General features: G+C 38.8%; 1 protein-coding gene across 1 annotated transcript in view; it reads left to right on the plus strand.

Annotated features, from left to right (window-relative positions):
- ZFYVE26 (zinc finger, FYVE domain containing 26) overlaps positions 1–20,355 on the plus strand; it is a 48,993-nt gene that overhangs the window by 18,058 nt on the left and 10,580 nt on the right. The window contains exons 17-34 of the mRNA XM_014941920.1: positions 179–298; positions 520–684; positions 1,618–1,845; positions 3,256–3,361; positions 4,189–4,928; positions 5,549–5,745; positions 6,776–6,880; positions 7,502–7,624; positions 8,366–8,542; positions 9,757–10,003; positions 11,113–11,211; positions 13,086–13,243; positions 14,170–14,339; positions 15,444–15,472; positions 17,550–17,671; positions 17,763–17,983; positions 18,619–18,766; positions 19,850–20,059. Coding sequence (XP_014797406.1) covers positions 179–298; positions 520–684; positions 1,618–1,845; positions 3,256–3,361; positions 4,189–4,928; positions 5,549–5,745; positions 6,776–6,880; positions 7,502–7,624; positions 8,366–8,542; positions 9,757–10,003; positions 11,113–11,211; positions 13,086–13,243; positions 14,170–14,339; positions 15,444–15,472; positions 17,550–17,671; positions 17,763–17,983; positions 18,619–18,766; positions 19,850–20,059 — 3,365 coding nt within the window. The remainder of the gene's footprint in view (positions 1–178; positions 299–519; positions 685–1,617; positions 1,846–3,255; positions 3,362–4,188; positions 4,929–5,548; positions 5,746–6,775; positions 6,881–7,501; positions 7,625–8,365; positions 8,543–9,756; positions 10,004–11,112; positions 11,212–13,085; positions 13,244–14,169; positions 14,340–15,443; positions 15,473–17,549; positions 17,672–17,762; positions 17,984–18,618; positions 18,767–19,849; positions 20,060–20,355) is intronic.

Below are 20,355 nucleotides of genomic sequence, written 5' to 3' on the forward strand. Positions count from 1 at the left end.
GCTTTTGACATTTGTGTTTTGCACCATTGGCCTGCAAGCGAGAACTGCCCCTCTATGCTGTGTGTTAGTGCTAACACCCAAGTCTTAATTAAATCTCATTTTGTACTTACATTTTAGTTTCTTCTTTTTCCACTCCTAACTTTTTATTTTGTCTCCCTTCATGCAATGACTTTTCCAGGCCACCGACCTGACTGTGTTTTACTGCGCTCTGAAGGTGTAAAGGGTTTCCCAGCAGTTCTCCAGCAAATAAGTAAAATTCTCAACTATTCCTGCACGTCACAAGGGCAATCCAAGCCAGGTAGTATGCTTTGCTGATAAGATTTTCTGTTGAAATGTGGTTAAATCAAATTCTTGTCTTCTGTTGCAATGGAAAATTTGAAAGGGGGATGGGGGCAAGCTCAATTCTCGATAAACTGAAGCACTTTGAAGTTAGCAGACTGGTTGATTCTAATACAGTTTTGTTTATGTGTACCTTTTTCTGTCTTTGTTATTTTAATGTTTCTTTCTCACTCTTTGTAGAGGTCTCAGATGAGAAAATAGGAAGTCATTTTCGATGCAGTATTGTAGACCTTCTGCAAGCTTGCTACCCTGCCTTGACTGAAGAAAGCATTACTAATGAAATTGTTTTATCACAAAATCTGGATCAAATCCTAAAAGCACTGGCATGTGTTGAACGTTCTGTGGGTGAGTTATTGTTGTGATGGTGAAGACTGACAAATGGATCTAAATTTTTGTTTTGGCCTATCCGTACAACTCTAAATCTAATAGTAATGCTCTTTGACATATCCATAAATATATATTTTTGAAATTATAAATGCAAAGTGTAAAATTAATCTGTAATTCTGATACTTCGAGCATTTGTTTTCAGAGCTAAAATTGTGAGCTTGCCACAGAAGAAAAGAAAATATCAATGAGTACAATTGAGGTTATTATTTGTCCTATTTTTCTTCAGTCCTAACAAGGAATTCTTTAGGTGTATTTGTTGGTGGGTTTTTAACAAAGCAGAGGTAAACTTGTAAGACTATCATAACATAATACCTTCTAATTTTCATAGCGCTATCATAAAAAGTCTCATCTTTTTCTGAAGGAATCTTCTGTAATTGCCTTTTCTCAGCACTCTCTTCATTATATAGCAGTTTCCTTATGATTTGGGTTTTTTCTCCCCATTCACCAAATTTCTAAATAGCATGTAGGTGTTTGTAAAATATTTAAAGACATTTGTATGTTTAATGAGCAAAAATTTAGGAGAGCTCTGAGGACTAAATGTTATGAAGCACAAGGACTGGTTGACATCGGTATTTTAGAATAAGTTCATGTGTTAATGACACAAAACTAGATATATTTTAGGCCTGCTTTAATGTATTTCTAACTTGTCAGAGGCATGGTTACCAGTTTAGAAGAACCATTGATTTATTCTGCTCTGAAAATGTCTCTTGCTTTCAATAAAATTGTTATGGCCAGACTGAAATCTGTAATTGTGGAGAGGAAATTAAGATAAAGCATTTACCTCTCTTTCTTTCTCTTCTTTTTTTTTTTTTTTTCTTTTTTCTCCCTATTCCTTTTTTGGCATTTAGTGCTTACTTAAATCTTGAATGCATGTCTGTTCTTTTAAACCAGACTCTAAAGGGACCCTGCTTGGCACCTTGGTAGAGCAGGCCTCTCTGAAACCTGCGGAGCTGGAGAAGCACCTGGTTTGGAATCAAACACAGCTCTTGCTGAGGACTCTTGACCAGCACGTACAAGCCATGCCAGAGAGCAGCACGCAGACAAATTTTGTGAAGGCCTTCTTTGGCTACATCACTACCCTGGCTGCTGTTGTGTTACGAAGCCTGAATGCAGAGCTTGGTAAGGGGTTTCTGCTGGGAAGTCTGAGCCTCGGTAAAAATACCCAGACTCTGTAGTCTGGCCCGATTCTGGAAAATAATTGTAGAAAAATGATTCCTTGTCAAACATGCCTACTACCTGTGCATAGTCAGATCTTTTGATTTCAACTGATTATTGCAGTGCTTTTTAAGTTTTATTTATTAACACCTAGGCCATGCACAGCTAAGACAGAAATACCCAGTGGCAGCAGGAAAACGAGAACAGTAGTGTTAACTACCAACTCAAATTCTGCAGTTCATTTAGACCAAAAAAAACAACCCTTGACCTACAAAATTCCGATCACTACCCTGTAAGGCAAGATCGATTTTTGCATGCAGAGGATCAGCATGCCATGCACTTTTCAACTCCCTTGGAGGCAACCAGTGCCCTGCTGCTCCACAGGGATAAGAAGAGAGTGTGCAGAGGTAGCCAGGCAGATTTTTTTTCATAGAATCACCAGATTATGGCCATCCATGAAAAGAAATGCACCATCAGCACATAAAGCTGCAGAAGAACAGAACCATTCAGTGTGGTAGGAGAAAAAAACAATTGTCTGTTCTTTAAAGTTGACACTAATTGAGCTGCACTAATGTAAAATACCACAGTACTGATTTCAGAGAATACCTCCCCAAGAGGATAAGAAAAAAGGGCAAAGATCTGTTTTCAAACATGCTGGTTCAGCTCAGGTCATTACCATGCCAACTGTAACTTCTCTATGGACATGATTCAGTCCTCATTCATTAACTGCCAAAGCCAAAAAAATGCGCAATATTTAAAGACCGAGTGAGTTTTGGGGAAATTTTACTGTACTGGAAGATAAAAGGAAAAGGTAAACTTGCCAGAATCTAATCCCAGTTACTCAGCGTAACCCAGCGTGGACATAAAGGCTTTTCAGCAATACTGGCCAGGGCTTAACTCCTTTTGTAAAAATAGCTGTATGTCTGTGAGTTCTCTCTGCCTTTACTCACTTTGACTGGAATAGAGCATGGACTCACTAACCTATATCCAGAGACTCCTCAGAAGCCAATACTGCACATTTTCTGTCTCCTTACCTGAAATACATGTTTTGGTGAAAGTTTCAAGTAGAGTTGCTAAACTGAACCTAGATCTTGCCTAAAGGCCAAAGACTTCCCACTCTGTGTGTTTTGGTAATAGGACCAGTAATATCTGAGCCAGTGGTGTCAAATTTGAGAGGCATAACATAATCACAAATACCTTGCAATTTACTCTGGATTTTACAACACTTATGTGAGTGTGGTAAACTTTGTGAGTTTAGTCAAAGAGGTTTCAGACTCAGGCTTTTGAAATTTATGTTCCAAAAATTAGACTTGGTTGGTATATTCAGCTGATGTGTTTGCTTTATAATAAATGTTCTGATTATTTTTTTAAAAGATACATCTGCAGAAGTGAAAGTGGGGAACCCTTTCGTACTGTTACAGCAGAGTCCATCTCAGCTGCTCTCCCAGCTCGTGTTTGAGAGACAGGTTCATCCTGACAGGTTGGTGCTTTTCAGATTATACTTCTCTAGGTTGTTTTGACTTTGGGCCTGAGCCGGGGTTGAATTCTTCTCTGGCTACTTAGCACAGGTAGTAGTACAGCCCGCTGTGTCCTGCCAGCCAGTCACTTAATGCTGCAAGGATTGGTGTGCAGGGGTAACTTTGTTATTGGCTTTTCTACCAACCTGAAGATTTTTGATAGGGAAAACTGCAGGTCCATATTTTTAACAATTACTGTGTGTTGTGAAGAGAGAGTGCGTTATGTGGATTTTTTTAACTGAATGTGTGAAAGTTCAGAGCAGTGGAGTTGCAACTTAGCAATGTAATAAAACAAAATAGACCAATAGGGCTTCTTAAGAATACAGCTGGGTATGGCTCTTGCCCTGGTCAGCAGATAAACTGGATAATGTAAAGTACTTCCATCACAAATTATGAAATTAGGCTGGCATGTCTGAAATATAGCTCTGAAAATAGCTCTATAGTGTCTGAAAATAGCTCTTAAAAAGATGAGCACTAGAAAGTGCCTGAAAATAGCTCTTAAAAAGATGAGCACTAATGGTGAAGCATTGTAGTATGTTGTATTCAGGTAAATGTTTGAGAAGTTTCTTTCCTTTAAAGGAATGTCAGCATAAGCTCTAAGTGATCAATGTCATGCTGTATATGGTTTTGTTCATACTGAGTAAACATAGAATATGCACTCTTCCCCTGTACGTATCTGTGGAGAATATTAGGGGGCTTGTGTTCACAAAACATTTGGAAGATCTATGAAAATAGGTAATTGTAAAGTACCTTTCGTATGTGTAAGCTGGTTCTGTTTTCAATCCTGCAGGCTTTCTTCTCTTTTGGCTAAAGAAGAGTTGAACTTGAACGTGCAGCAAGTTATTGTTAACTGTTGCTGTGAGCCACTGTCCTTGTGCAGCGCAAGGCAAAACAGCCAGGCAAAGTCTCTTCTGATGAACATCAGTAACTTAGCACACCAGTGTGCCTCCCACTGCCTGCAGGATGTTGACATACCTGTTCACAATTCTGCAGCGACCGCTGAGGATATCTCCACCCAGGCCCCATCCTCTGTGAATGACTTGAGCCAGCACACACTCACTGCCTCCTCTCTGGACTTCCTGAAGTCTCAGTCGAAGCTAATGGCCACAGTGGCATGTCTAAGTGCATCCAATGTACAAAAAATTCCCAAATCAAGTTTATCTTGGATGGAATTTCGGGGCAAACGGGAGGTGCCCCTAGGTTTGGAACAGATTTCCAGGGAGTGTGAAGCGTTGTTGAAGGAGTTCCCAATATTGGAAAGGTTTCTTCTTGCTATGTTTGAGCCACTTCAGTATCATCAAGAGGAAGGCAGCAGTTTGGCTACCGTCTTCTCTGGCAAAACATACATGTCTCTGGTTCTCCTAGGATTGCATTCCACCACAGCTGTTAAGGTATTAACGGGAGTCTTTGAACAAGCTCTTGCTGCAAAGGATTGGGACAGAGCTCTGAAGGTCTTGGATCTGTACAGTCAGGATGTGGAGGAGCTGGTCAATGTGAAGGATGCTGTGCTGAGCTGTGCAACTGCTGAAGGTAAGAAGGATTGTCAGGCTTTTTACCCAGTGATCTTTTTCTTTTTTTTCCCCTTTTTCTTTCCTTTTTTTTTTTAGGCTTTTTACCCGGTGATCTTTTTCTTTTTTTTCCTCTTTTTCTTTCTTTTTTTTTTTTTTTTAAATGAAGAATACAGCATGGATCAGGAGGTAGAAACTAAGGTAGCGGTCCTTGGGCAAATCCAAAGACAGGAACTGATCCCTTCCCTTCCTTCGTCCTAGATTTGCCTTCTCTGGTGGTGTAGTTTCTGGTTTGCAAATGTACAAATCCTGACCAATTTAGTACAAGAGAACTGGAATGCATCTGTGGTATTATTTTTATATGAAGAGCAGAGTACTGTTAATGGAACATCTCTTACAGCAATATCATTGTCATACATGGATGATATATCCTGTGAAAGGAGGTGCCTTTTGGAGTATAAATATAGTGTCCCATGCTAACTTTGGTTACTTCCCAAGAATGTGACACTTGGGATAAATCTAGTACAGATTTTCCAGCACCGTATTGTTTCTTTTGGTGATGTGATTTGGTAAGGATGAGGATTTTTTTATTTTCCAAATTATAGAAACTGATTTTCAAACCAGTGGTTTTTTCTTCCACAGATAAGGATGGTTGGCAATACTTGTTCCCAGTAAAAAATGCAACGTTGAGAAGTCGGCTGGCCCTGCGCTGTCTGGACAAATGGCCCCTCGATGCCTGTTTGGAAATCCTAGCTTATTGCATTTCTGATTTAGGCATAACTGATGAACTAAAAGCCAGTCTGCAGAGCAGGAAGAAAGAACTTCAGGTTTATCAAAAGGTACAAGGTCATTCTTTAACCAGTGAGATGAAATAGGCAGCAGGGAGCAAATATACTTGTCCTTTGAAAGAGCTTTAGCCCTTGGTTCTTGGTTTTTGATCATAAAAGCTTTTCAAGTGTTTCATCCAAAACTGACTGTGTATTTTCAGTGCTTTAGTATCCAATTAACATTCTGCTTCCATCCTTCATAACTTTCCCACTTTCCTATTAGCATTCAGGTTTCCAAATATGCTTAGACATAAACATTTGTGTGAGGCTGCTTTTTTGTAAAGTATATTTTTCCATTCTGTACAAATACTAGAGCCTCTGGAAGCCTTCCATAGCAATTAATCATTTTATAAGCTTGAGAGGTACAGATGCACTAGGTAGGCATGCTGTACAAGACTAGTGGTCTAATATATGTGTCTGTATTACAGTCAGTTCTTCTAACTGCAGGTACCCAGGTTAAGTCAGACTGACTGGCCTGGAATTCAGCACTGACTGAAAAGCCAAACAGCAAAAAAAAGGAATCCTGTATCCCTGCTGAGCTCTGGTGATGGTTCTGCTAATGGACAGTTAGTTGTCTCTGTTAGTGCCAGCAATGTCTGCAGTGTACATGTACTTTTTCATTCATAATTATTGCCTTCCGCACTAACACAGAGACAACAATGTCTGCAGTATACCTGTACTTTTTCATTCATAATTATTGCCTTCCCTTGTAATTAAACCTTCCCTTATAAATGTGCTTTATAGACTTATACTTCTGAGAAAGCTGCATAGCCTTTTTTGGGAGTGCAAGTGCATTGCAGCATCCTTTATAAATGTGCTTTATTGACTTATACCTCTGAGAAAGCTGCATAGCCTTTTTGGGAGTGCAAGTGCATTGCAGCATCCCAGAAAAGGGATAGTGATAAATATGAATCTCCTCTTTTACTTTTTTCTTTGTATGAAGCAATTCTTGATGTGATCAGCTCAGCTGTTTTCTTAGACTTAATGATTGTTGTAGATAAAGCTTTTAAAATTTGTGCTATCCTAATACTAACTTTTTCAGATTTTGAACGTGCAAAATGAACCATTGTGGAATGACTGGCAAGATCTGAAAAAAGCCTGCACTGATGAGCCCCAGGCCGTCATGAATATCATTCTGAAAGCAAAGGTTAGGCATCATTATGTGAATTTTGTTGAATTAGAATGCATTAAACTTGAATAGATAAATTTGTTGGAAACAGCATCTTAAAACACTGATCAATGGAGATTACCTTGGGAGGAAGGTTTCCTTTACTCAGTTCTGTGCTACAGAAACAAATACAGATCTGTGTTTAATACAAAGATTTACATGTAGTTAATAGTCCTTAAGTTTAAATGAGAATTCTTACTCTGAGATACAACCTATTCTTTTCTCTTAGAATTTTGAAGACTTTAATAGCATGGCTATTGACATAACACAGGCTTGATTACTACAGAAGCACTAATACTGTAAATCAGGCTGGCTTTAAAAGTGTCTCTCTAAAAAGCCAACTTGCTTACTGTGAGATGAGAAGGTATTCTCAATGCAGGCTGTGACTGACAAAATTGATTATCATCTTCCCATTGCCAGTGCAATTATTAACTTTTTGCATGTGGGAAAGGAGGCTAACCTATAGAATTTCTCAAGAAGTTGATCAGAACTTTGGGAGAAACAGCTGTATGAAAGAGAGTAGAGTTTGCCCTTTTATTTTTACTTTTTTTTTTTTTTTTTTTTTTTTTTTTTTTTTTTTTTTTTTTTTTAATTCTTTAGGATTATGAGTTGTGTGAGGAATGGGGGCACTTGTATCCTGTCCCAAGGGAAGACTTGATCAACCTTCACCGTGAGCACCTTCTGCACTTACTGGAGATGGGAGACATGGAAAAAGCATTGCAGGTAACAGCAGAACTCTTTCAGCCTTACATGCATAGGTCAAATAAGTTGAGAACTGTTTTCTTTGCCTTCTTTTTGTGCAGTTTCATGGCCTTTTCGGTTCCTGCCTTAAAAGATGCTACTTGCTTAGATGTGCTTTCAGGATCCTGGCTCTCCCCTGTTCCACTTAAATGAAAATCCAGTTTGGCAATCTAGTTGTTGGACCTAATAGCATAAATGTCGCTTACGTGGAAATACAAGGCCCCTTTTATTTGAAAAGTCCTAATGAAGCATTTCTGTTGTGCTTAAGCAGAAGAAACAGCAGTGGGATTAATAGCAGGAATTGGTCAGTTGTTCTTCAGTGCCCAAATTAGTGAAGTGTGAATTCTTCTGGTTTTAATAATTATAGAGCTGTTCCTAGTAAGAGAGAACATAAAATAAAGTACAGGCTGTTTCAAACTATGTAGCTTTGAAAATTTTCTGGAAGTGAAGCCCTCTCATCACTATACCTTTTGTCCCATTCATTGCTTAATTTTTTTGCTTGCTTTAATTTTAAAAATATTTTGATTAATAAAAGGAGCAAATAGACAATGAATAGTCTATAAATGGATTATTTAAATCATCCTTACATATATGAGACGCTTGTACAAGTTAATTTACTTGCTGGACCATTGTAGGGCAATGATGTGTCACAGACTGCCTGTTACAAAGGCTACTTTCCAGGAGCCTAGTAGGGAATTCACTGTACTTTGTTTGTATTTGTAGCTTTTGCAAAGAATTGAAGACCCTGGTATTTGCCTTGCCATCAGTGAACAGTCTCTTGACCAGCATCCAAACTTGGCAGCCTCTCATTTCTTGGCTGATTACCTCACAGGTCACTTCTACGCAAATCTGACAACAGCACGCCGCAATGAAATCCAGGCACTGTATATAGGATCAAAGGTGAGTAGAACTCCCATATTGTGGGATTAACAGCAATATAGTTTTATGTATGTACTTTTATAATACATAATATACACATAATATATAAAGTCTGTAGATTTTACCAGAGCATTCTCAATATATCAGATCTAAGACTCTGAGTCTGATGGACCCAAAGGAAGGTTAGAGATGGCTTAAAACTTCTCTTCGTCTCCATTTATGAAGTTCACGTATTACGAGGTGGTTGTAGCTCCCAATATGAACAGAGGAGTTTTCTGTTTGAGCTGTAGGGAGTGAAGGAATGCACAGACTAAAAGGAGAAGGAGTATAAAAATTTTGTTTATCAGGACAGTTGCTCTCTTTGTCCCAGTGAAAAAGAAAGCATCCTCAACTTAATCTCTGTGTCAGAAACACTGGGTGTCCTTCCTGAGTAGTAATATAAACAAACATATTCTCCCCTGTATAGTAATCATTGAGACTTAATGGCAGGTTTGTCCCAAGTGCCTTCCAAAGGCAGACAATATCACTCCTCTTCTTGGATGGAGAAGAGGAAGTCCTTTATAGAAGCCTTCATAGAAGGCATACAAGTTCTGTGCTCAGCCTGGGAATGGATATATTAACCAGTAGATTACCTTAGTCAAAGGCATTATATGTAAACAAAATGCAGTGCTTTTCATCATGTATATTTTATTGTAGGACTACAAATAGCAGGCTTCCTCCAGTGTGTGCCACAACAGTATTTTGCTGGGCTTCCTGTTTCCTTTCTTGTCCCTTTTTAAGACATGAATTAACTTGGAAAGTGTCCATATTTGCTGTCCATCTTTAGGGGAATTGCTGTTACGTTCTCCTCTCGGTTTCCTTAAATAATGAAAGGATAAGAATTGGGCTAATACTCTTTTTATAAGCTTTTTTTTAATAAGAGAATGTGCTCTACCATGCTAGAACATATTTGTCACAGGGTCACAAAATGCTTTCCATTCTTCAACTGCCTTTGAAGTGAGGCAATGTTTAATAGAATGGGAAAGTGAAAACTAAGTAATTTCTGCAAATCCTCTCAGTAATACTGTAATAGAAGTAGGAATAGGTCAAAGAATTCCCACCTCCATTTTTTTTGCCTCTATATGTTATTCCATTCTCTGTGTCAGATACTGTGCTAGTTCCTTGTCTTTAATCTCACAGAAACACAGATTTGAAGGTGTATAATTTTAACATACGCTTTTTTCCTTGTGTCTCAGGTACTGCTGACTCTGCCTGAGCTCTCCCGTGTTAACTACTTCCACCTCTCCTCCAGGCCACTGCTCATGCTGGAGCAGCTCCTCATGAATATGAAGGTGGACTGGGTAGCTGTCGCTGTGCAGACACTACAGCAACTCCTAGCTGGACAGGAAATAGGTTTTACTGTAGAAGACATTGACAATTTGCTCTCCAAGTATGCAGAAAAAGCTCTCAACTTCCCTTTCGCATTGAAAGAAAAGAGATCAGGTGACTGACTGTGAGAGTGCTGTTTTTCACTTGGGAAAGAAGGGCAAATTTTCCCCAATAATTATTTCGCCAGTTGTGCCATGGCATTTTTAGATGTGTGCATCCAGTCTTCCTCTAGCCCAGAACATGTTCTTAAAGTCTTTGCCTTTCTTGTAAATAGATGTTCTCAAGGACTGACAGCTTCCAGAGTTTTTTGGACTTTCCTCTGTTGTTCCTTTTTGGGATCTCTTTTCTTGATAGTGTTCAAATTTATTTCATTCTTGTTTAATGCAGTTACTGACGACTTAAGCTGTTCTAAAACCTGCAGCCAGCTGCATCTTCTCCCAAATAAGATGGGGATTTAATCTTCCATAGTCCTCCTTCCCTCAGAGTCCTCTTCCTTTTTTCACGTAAATGACTTTTAAACTTGTAGTTCTGTTTAACATTCTCAGCACAGTTCTCCTTTCTGGTTTGCCAGTCTCTTCTCATCCATGTTGTCTTCCATTCTGCTGCATTTGGCTCTCTCAGGGTTTTAGAACTGGAACAGCAGAGGGTGCTGCTGATCAGTCCAATACTTTTGTTTCACTTTTAAAAGCACATGGTGTGTGTACCTATCTATATCTATTTATATCCGTGTATATGGTACCAAATTGCTTTATGCCAGTTTTTAAATGTTGACTTCATTTTATGATTTAAAGATGCAGCTCTTGTTAACGTAAAAGCATCAGACTTAAATTCTTTTCCTGTCAAATGACCTATAACTTTGCAAGTGTGTTCCTTCCACTGCAACGTGAAGCATTTAATGCTTGCCATGAGCATCTTCTGTCAACTGATTGTTTTCACATTTCATACTTATTCACTGCTGTATTATTCCTGTGCCTATCAGTAGTCCATTGCTTTGGTAAGAATCCCTTTCTCTGTGTTTCAGGTCGTTGAATTCTATATAGTTTTGCATGAATTGTTGTGGGCTAATTTTCATGAAAACATAGTAATTTGTAGATACATAGCTAGGCCTATGCTTACATACTCCTGTCAGTGGATTGCTCTAATCTTCATAAAAACAGATAGATGTATGACCACTATTATTCTCTGACTTTTTTTTTTTTTTTTTTTTCTTCTCTTTGTCCTAGATTCTCTGGTACGTATCCAAGAAAGTCTCAATCAGGTGCTGGAGTGTGAAGCACTGTCTAAATCGGGATCATCAGAACTGTCTCCTGTCAGCTTTACAGGTAAGGTTAAGACCCTGGTGCCATTTTCTTACAATCTGTTCTTATTTACTTTTTATCCTATGTATGTGTTTCCCACTGCTTAATAGTAACTTGGGTCACATTTAATGCAATTAGTAGGTCTCTACAGTTGGTTGTTTTGGGACCAATTTAAAGAAAACTTAATGGGGAATAAGAAGTGTATGGCTTTGTTTTGATTTTTGGTAGGTATCTACAAAATGTCTGAAAAATCAGCACAAAAGCTTTGTGTTGCAAACCCTACAGAGAAAAACAAGCATGAACAGACTGTAGGAAACAGGACTACATCTGCAGGAACAGAAAAATTACCTCTTTGCCACAGCTAGGTTGCTAGTGGATTAATGGTGCTGCAGGTTAATCCTTCTGCGTCTTGACTTCTGTACTCTCCCTGTGGGTATACAGGCAGAGCTTGCCTGGAAGCCCATCATTGTGGTACTTGTCCCTGACTTCCTGTTCTGTACTCAGTAACTTTTTTCTTCTGGATCTTAACTTGGGTTTTACCATAGAAATCTCATCCATGTTGTATTTTTTCCGTCATTCTTTTGGTCCTTGAATTTATTTTTTTTCTGGGATCCTTCCTGTCACCTGAGGGAAATAGCACACCTTGTATTGTCTGAGAGGCTCCACTCAGTTCTCAAACACACATAAATAGACACAAAATAATTTAGGCCAAAAATCCTGAAAAATAATCTGTGGCTTAAAATCAGCATCTAATGCAAGAAATACCCCTCGGAGGATATATGTTGTGAGAGGTGCACAGTCTTTGCTCTCAGAATCACTCGCAAAGGATACGCTCAGACCTCTATGGCTGGGGATTCTCAGCAAGTGGTGGGCCTGAACTAGTGCTGCTCAGTGATATCCTCATCTATAGTCTAGGGTGTCTGAACTGTTCTCTGCTTCTGTGTCCTGAACTGATGGCTCTTCTTGCTCTGCCCACATGAAGCGACAGCAGTGTCTTGGATTGGATTGTGTAGCTTTTCAGTTTTTCTCATAATGGTCACCTTAATATCTATATGTTGTTACAAAACTTGAATGCATTGTCCTCTTAATGTTCCTTTGCAGTCCACTGTCTACTTGGATGAGCATGGATTAGCTTTATTGGAATAGAGATTTTTTTCTTTCAGTATTCATGTACACAGAAGGTGACGTGCAGGGCTGCAGTGTGACATGTTGAACTTTTTAGTAGTATAACTGTAGTTGTACTGTAGTATAACTGGCTCACATCATATAAACTTAAAGCCTGTCTAATACTGTAAACTTGATTCAGTGAGTATTTCACTGTCAAGGGAAAGATCCCAAAGGTCAAAAACTTAAACTCCTGCCTCGTTGAACTGATTTCCCCACAGTAGATTGTAAAAGGGACCAGAACAGGGAGGGATATGCTGTTGCTGGCCATATCACACTTCTCCTGAGATAACAAAGAAAAGTCTCAGTCTTCAGGAATGTCAACACTGGGTATCCTTCAGATTACATTTTGTTATATCGCTTTCTGGTATCCATATACTGGGGTATGTTTTGTCTTTCTCCTCTAAGTCTCTGCTTATGATACAAGAACAGATGTTGACAAGTTGCCTTAGACTTCTCTAATTGTTACAGTGAAGGTCAGTTAATAACTATGTACTCTTGCTTATCAGTATTGAATTACTGTTAAGTTTACAATATTACAATTTTAGATTAAATCATATATAATCCTTACACAGTGTTATTCTGCCATGTGTGGTTGAATGATAATGGTAGTGGTCCTGTGAGCCAGAAAGATCTTGCAGCCTCAGTAAGACTGTAGCATTTTCTGATATTCAAGACTCCATTAAACAGCTTAAGTCCCGTTCCATATTTCTCTTGGCCTGGCTCTTTTTAAGGTGGCACCATATCTGCAAGTCCAAGAGACAGAAGCCTGCAGCAGAATTTGTTTCCTCAAGAATTTGTGCCTCCTGAGAAGCCACCACCGAAGCAGCAATGGATACCTGATGACACTGAAACAATATGTATGGTTTGCAAAACTGAACGCTTTACTATGGTAAGGCACAAAAAATGAAGTACAGACACTGCTAGAACTTAATATGAACACTTGCTCATAGTCAGCTTCCTGAGAGGCACTAGCTACTTTAGCAAGTTTGTCTGCATCAGTGTAATCCTGGCGAGATTGCAAGTCCTTGAGTATTTAATTGTTCAGTTTGTATTTAGTGTAGTTGAGGAGACTGGCAACAATTAGCTCCTATCAGAGTCCTGTGAAGTGATAGAACCTGAAGAGGAAATCTGCTCCTAAAAGAGGAGACAACCATGAGATCTGAAAAATGGGTAATAATAGTAGTATTAGTATTTCAAAAGGCTGTCTAGTTGACTGTACTGGGAAGAAATAACATGAGCATCAGATGATTCAGATTACCAATATAGAAAATGTAATCTTTGCTGCTGGTTACACTTTTCTGAAACCTGTTGTTTCATAGAGTATTTGAGCATCTGCATTGTTGCTTTAAGGGAAAAATACTCATTTTGAGTATCGCAGATGTGCTGGCAGTCTGTTATCTTCTATTGCTTGGAAACAGTACAGTTTTCTCAAATTCAATTTTTGAATTTGGAAATTACTAAGAAGGTGTCAGAAAGACAGTCTACAGCTTCTGACTTCCAAGACATGATTTAAATAGCACTGCGATCAAAATTGGGAAAATTTGAATAGTGGAAAGCCCAAAACTGCAGCAAGCATGTTTTGAATAGCTGCCTCTGGGTTTTAGATTGGTTTTTTGTTTTTTAATTTCTTTCTTTCACCATGCCCTATCCAGAAAGGAACTGTAACAGTGAAAATCAGCTGTATAGTTCTGAAAAGCTTTATGTGCATGGTATTTATTTCTGCAAATGCAGTTAGTTAGTTGTAAGTGGAGGCTGATACAGGAGGGTACTTTGGTACATTCTTTCGGTTGCTCATCCATGACCTCTGTTGCTTAGTTTAACAGGCGCCATCACTGCAGGCGCTGTGGCAGGCTGGTGTGCAGCTCTTGCTCCACCAAGAAAATGGCAGTAGAAGCTGGAAGAGAAAATCTGTCTCGTGTATGCGATCAATGCTATAGCTACTACAATAGAGAACATCTGCCTGGCTTGGTACAAGACACAAGCATGTGAGTCCTTCCATTTCATGTTGACTAGCTCTGCTGAACATACCAGTGTTTTAATGTTACTCCATAATCCCTTGATTACGACTCCTTGAACCCTTGCAGATTCAAAAGCAAGTTCATGATTAAATCGGCTTTGAAACTGCCCTTAATGAAAGGGACAGCTGTGATGACAGATTTTTCATGATGTCGTTGCTTTAAGCTGAGAATTGGACTGAAATTCATTGTGCGTATGTCAGGCGAGCTGATGAAAAGTGCAACTGAAAAGAGTGAGTTTTAATCTCTGTGACCTTCTCAAGCCTGCTGATACTGCTGTCAGTGTCACAGAGAGTACAACTTATTCTTTTTAGCTGCGCTTTCAGTTGCATTTCCTCTTTTCCAAGCAAGCCTGTAGACAGCAGTATCTGCTATGGTAGTATCAGCAGGCTTGCTAGAAAAAGAGCAATGCTGTGCAGATCTGAAGAGGAACCTCTGAAAAAATAAGCAGTCACCTCTAGTTAAACCAGGTTGCATCAGAGTGGTTGCTTAATGCTGCCAGATTAGGTCAGCAGAGCCTAGCAGTGAGTTTGAATGCCACCTTAACTCTGCCAGATTGGGTCGGCAGAGCCTAGCAGTGAGTTTGAATGCCACCTGTCATGTTTTAATTGTTGTTTAATTGTTTTAAGTGTCTGGGTTTTTTTATACTTGCCCTATTTGTATATCAAACCCAACTAAATCTTAAAAAGAGAGACCTGGATGCCAAAACCTTCATTTTAGCTCTGACGTATTCTGATACTGGGCAGTTCTTCTTATTCTCTGTGTCTGCTTGTTAATGATGTGTGCAACAGAAGGTTTTAAGAACTATAAGGTTATTCCTACAGAATGCTGTAAGAACTGATTGCTTAGTGTAGTTGAAATACAACAATGCAGAGCAGAGGCAGGATCTTAGATTTCCAGACAGAAGGGGGTAAGGGCAGGGCAATGGGTTGGAGAGGGTAGGAAGGGAGAGATATTAGATTTTTACAGGACAGCATTTTGAAAAGGCTAGCCATATTCATCTCTCCTTTAAAACTGTGTTTTCCCCAGTGTGCTGGAGTAAGCATGATATTTCTTTCTGTCATTTTCTTACAGCAGAAAAGAAGATCAGGACCAACTGGAAGGTAAGGAGTGGAGTAATGTTGAACTTCAGTTTTTTTAAGTGCCTGATTAGCAGCAGAGTTAAGAGATAGGAAGCTGATACATCACATCTAGTTGCAGCTGAAGGGTGATCTAAACTTCAGTTAAAAAATATAACTGACAATTTTTACATGTGCAGGCTGAAATTGAACAGTCCAAACTTCTGTGAATGGAAACTGAGATTTAGGAGAGATGTCAATATTGAACATGCTGGATGGAAATTAAGGGAAGGAACTGAAAAACAACAGTTGGAGAATGCACTTTGCATACTAGAAATAGTCAGTGAGAGGCTGTGGTATGAGTAGGAATTAATTAGCCCACTACAGAGCTGTGCTGAGTAATGTTCTTTTTTACAAACCATGATAGTACAACTCTGAACACCACTGCAGTGTGCTGTGGTGTTTCATGCTGCTGACTGGGGGTAGCACAGGATAAAGCCCCTCTCATGGGTTGGTTGTGTCCTGAGTTTCATCTCCTTTACTGATTATGTGGATATGGAGTAGTAATTTCTCTTCAGTGCCTCAGTTTCCACATCTAATATCATAACAGTTCAGAAATAATAACAAAGTTTAGTTGGCTTTTCCTTTACGCTGCCATTTTTCCTCAGAAAGTATTTACTGTTTATTGCTTAGTCTGGTGTTTGAGGTGATTTCTGCAAAATTTTCCTACACTGATGTGAAATTCTGGCAGATCAAAACATAGCAAAACGTAGTTATTTGAAGTGCTTATAGCAGTAATTTATACTTGTCCCTTTGAAGTATGGCTTTTTTTTTTTTTGCTGTTGAGGGAAGTTTGCATTACTGCTGCCTTTGTTATGAGACTGAAACAGCTGAAATGCAGTTTCTGAACTGCTGCTTCTGCTTAGACCTTTCTCTTTGCCTGCAGCATTACTACATTTCGCTGGGCCTATATGTTTCCTTTAGTAGGAGTGAGTAAGAACAGTATGGAAATCCTCAAATATAAGAGGGAAAGTGTTTTATTCTGCTTTTCTACCTTATCTGATGAGACTGTGATGGCGGCTCATCAAATGCTTTCAAGTCTGGTTTATTGCAAGTATTCCAGTTTCTAGTTCAATTTAGAAACAGTGTTTTTTCTTTCTTTTTTTTTTCATTCACCCTACAGTTTTATAGTTACTCAACGCACTAACACCCTTCTGTGAAATCTAGAACAGTAAATTTTGAGACTTTTTTTTTTTAATTTGTTCCACGGAAAAGAGGAAATTGATCAAGGGAAAGAGTAGCAAATTAACATTATTCTCCATTTTTTAGGATTGTGAGGTTGGCCATTGTTTTCCTGCCAGGAACCACAATCACAAACTTGAACATCAGAGGGATTGTGCATTCTCAGCTGCACTCAGATGACAGACAACATTTGATTTATAGCTGTTCTGGGTTACTAATTTCAAAATAGAAATTTCCTTAATCTGGAGGAAAGAAGGCAGCTTTTCACAGAAATGAAATTTATTGAATCATTTGATCAAAACTTTAATTTTATGCAGTATTATTTTATCTGAAAACGTAAGGAGTTAGCTCATCTTCTCACAATCTTTTGTCTCAGAGCTGCTGGACTATATGTTCAAATAACCTGAATTCTAAAAAGAAGATGCAGGCAGTTAAGTCAGTTTACCCTTTCTTTTACAACTGGTTCTTCAGTTTCTCTTTTTAGCTGGGACCCACAGCTCTCATATGTCCACTTCTTCCTGCTCAGAATTATTTAATAACTTGCCTGAGGGAAGGCTAAAGAGGGGAGGTTGCTGTGCTTGATGTGCAGTAGGATAAAAGTTGGATAACCATTTGAAGACATGTTACTGGAGCCAGTTTTTGATGACAGGGTGTTGGTAACAGTGAGAGAAAGTTTAGGTACAATTTGGCAGCCTGCTGAGGAAGGAAAATGTTTCTGTAATCTGTGTGCTGGACATGTGATACTGGCAGGAAGTGGCACAAGAGGATTACAAATCACTGTTTTATGAGAGTATAGGAATACTCTGCATTATGTGTCCTTAGCCAGGTTTGTTGCTTCTTGTACAATGATTCTACCTGCTGTTTTCTCCTCTGGCTGCAGAAACTTCTAATAATGGATATTCCACAGTGGTACGAATACCCAAGGCAACTGAGCTTGAGTGGATTTTTTCCCTGAATGAAGAGGAGAATGAAATTGTACGCAGTGAATTTTATTACGAACAGGTGAGGTCAGGAGAAAGAGTACCCAATATAAACAATTTCTTGGAGTACTACCTCAATACCCATGTTTGTCTGTCTGTCCTCTAATTGTCAGGCTCCCAGCTCTTCCTTGTGTATTGCTATCCTCAGCCTGCACAGTGACAGCATAGTGTGTGGCCACCAACTGATAGAGCACTGCTGCAGGTTGTCCCAAGGGCTTACCAATCCTGAGGTGGATGCCGGTCTCCTTATGGACATCATGAAACAATTGCTCTTCAGTGCCAAAATGATGTTTGTAAAAGCTGGAAGGAGCCAGGATCTAGCATTGTGTGACAGGTGATTTATCAGATGTTTACTAAAATGTATTGAGATATTATTGAAATCGTTATCCTTTTTTACTGGGGAGTGGAGGGTGGGAGGGTTGTTTTGTGGACATTTTATACAAGAATAGAAGTTCATAATGTAAGAATGTAAGAGTTCCATTAGTAGAAATTCAATTACTATAACTACATAATAATTAATGACAAAATTATCAGAGTAGGGAGATATAATTCACAAAGACTGGGGTAAATATTTTACTTCTGATATTGTGTATCTGCTTTCAATCTATATTTCAATATAGGATTTTAAACCTTCACTTCTTGAGAATGAGCATGCTACACTTTCCTCAAGTTTTGTCTTACAGAGCTTGAGGTGGCAGGAGTAATACATAAATTTTACACCTGCTACTTTGATTTGATAACATAGAGCTGGAGTCTGCAATCAGCATCTGTCAGTATTCCAATGAATGTGGCAAAAAGTCCAATAAAAAGTAGTCTGAACGTGATAGTATGATGGATAGGGAAACTGGTATACTGGTGATGAGGAACCACTGTGCTAAGAGTTGTCTTTGACATAAAGTTCTTTAAGTGTATGGTAATAGTGGAAGTATTTGTTGTATGTATTTGTTTAATGTCTTTGTTTCCTCCTAGCTACATCAGCAAAGTGGATGTGTTGAATATTTTGGTTGCTGCTGCCTACCGTCCGATACCACCTTTGGATCAGATTCTTCTCCCTGCAGCAGTAACAAGATTAAGGAATCGGCTTCTGGAGGCAGAGTACTATCAACTAGCTATAGAGGTAATGACAAGGGAGGGGTGTCAGTGTTCATAATGCTTTTGCAGTGGCTTTTGTTCTTTTCCCTCCTGAGTTCAGATGGATGTGATGTGTGAAATGAACAATATTGGAAGAGTTGCAAACTCAGATTAAGTTTTTAAACAAGGAAGAAATAATTTTCTGAACACTGGAAAAAATTTCTGAGAAGGAGAAGTCCTGCTGTGGAGCAGGATGCTGAAGGGAAGGGTAGGGGCCTTGTTTCCCGATACAATTAAAATTGGAATGGACTAATGGCAAGGAGGTCATTAAATACAGGCGTCTTGCGTCCAGTAGAAGGACTTTATCTGAAGGTTGTTTATTCAATTTTGTTTGTCTGTAATCCCACAGCAGACGTTAGTGAGGCACATTTCCTGAGCATTTACTTGGAAATCAGCAGTGGTGGCAAATCTATCTGTGAGAGGTCATGTGGTGTGGTTTATCATCTTCTGTCTTCCTCCTGCTCCCGGGATTTCGTAAACCTCTGTTCATGGCATTGCAGTTTAAGAACAGAATTATGATACTACAAACAGGATTAGGATTTTTAAGGGATAATAAACAACAGGAATAGATGACCTATTTGAATAAAAACAGTTCATGTTTAAAGGGAGCTGGCCTACTAAGGAAAATCAAGAACAAATTTGATCAGCAAAATTATTTTAAATAAAACATTTCCTGGAGGTTTGTGAAGCATGTTCTGTTGCTTTTTTATAAAAACACAAACCTGATTAATTCTGCTCTGTAAAAATCATCTGCTTTAGAAAAGTGAATGTGAAAATTCCCTGAGTTTTAAAACTGCTGAACTAAAGTTTCGACGTCTGGATATCATGGGTGTTTTGGTAGTTGGCATTTTGTGCCAGTAATATGGAAATAATCAGCACTGGTTTTTTTCGTATTTTGTTTTGTTTTTAACAGGAAATGTACTCTAGAAAATGAAAAGTGACAATCACACTCTATGTGATAAGCTTATATTGTGTAGCAATATTAACAAAGAATTTTGAATTTAGGTTTCTACAAAATCGTGATAAGCTAGCATTGTGTAGCAATATTAACCAAGAATTTTGAATTTAGGTTTCTACAAAATCTGGGTTGGATCCAGGTGGAGCGTGGCATGCCTGGGGCATGGCTTGCCTTAAAGCTGGAAATTTAAGTTCGGCAAGAGAGAAGTTTAACCGATGTTTAAAGCCACCTATGGATCTAAACCAGCTGAACCACGGTTCAAGGCTGGTCCAGGATGTGATACAGTACCTGGAGTCCACAGTGAAGCCCATACTCATTGCGGTAAGAATCTTCTGTCTGCACTGAAGGGCTATAGCAAAGCCAAGTCATGATGTTTTAAGACACATCATATTAGCAATGCTTGTTACAGTATCAAGTGTTAGGTTTTTTTCTTCTTTTGTCATGATTGTATATTGCAAACTGAATATTGTTGAGAAATTTGTTTGCTGTTTTCAGCACAGTGGATTGATGGCTGAGAACCAGATCATAGGACTTTACAGTAATTTGGGGCATACTTAGTGGAAGATAAAGAAGCTGTACTGATTAATGTGTTATTACTACAGTCTGAGGGAACTAAA

Source organism: Calidris pugnax, unplaced genomic scaffold, assembly GCF_001431845.1.
Source record: "Calidris pugnax isolate Ruff unplaced genomic scaffold, ASM143184v1 scaffold56, whole genome shotgun sequence".
NCBI classification, from domain to species: Eukaryota; Metazoa; Chordata; class Aves; order Charadriiformes; family Scolopacidae; genus Calidris; species Calidris pugnax.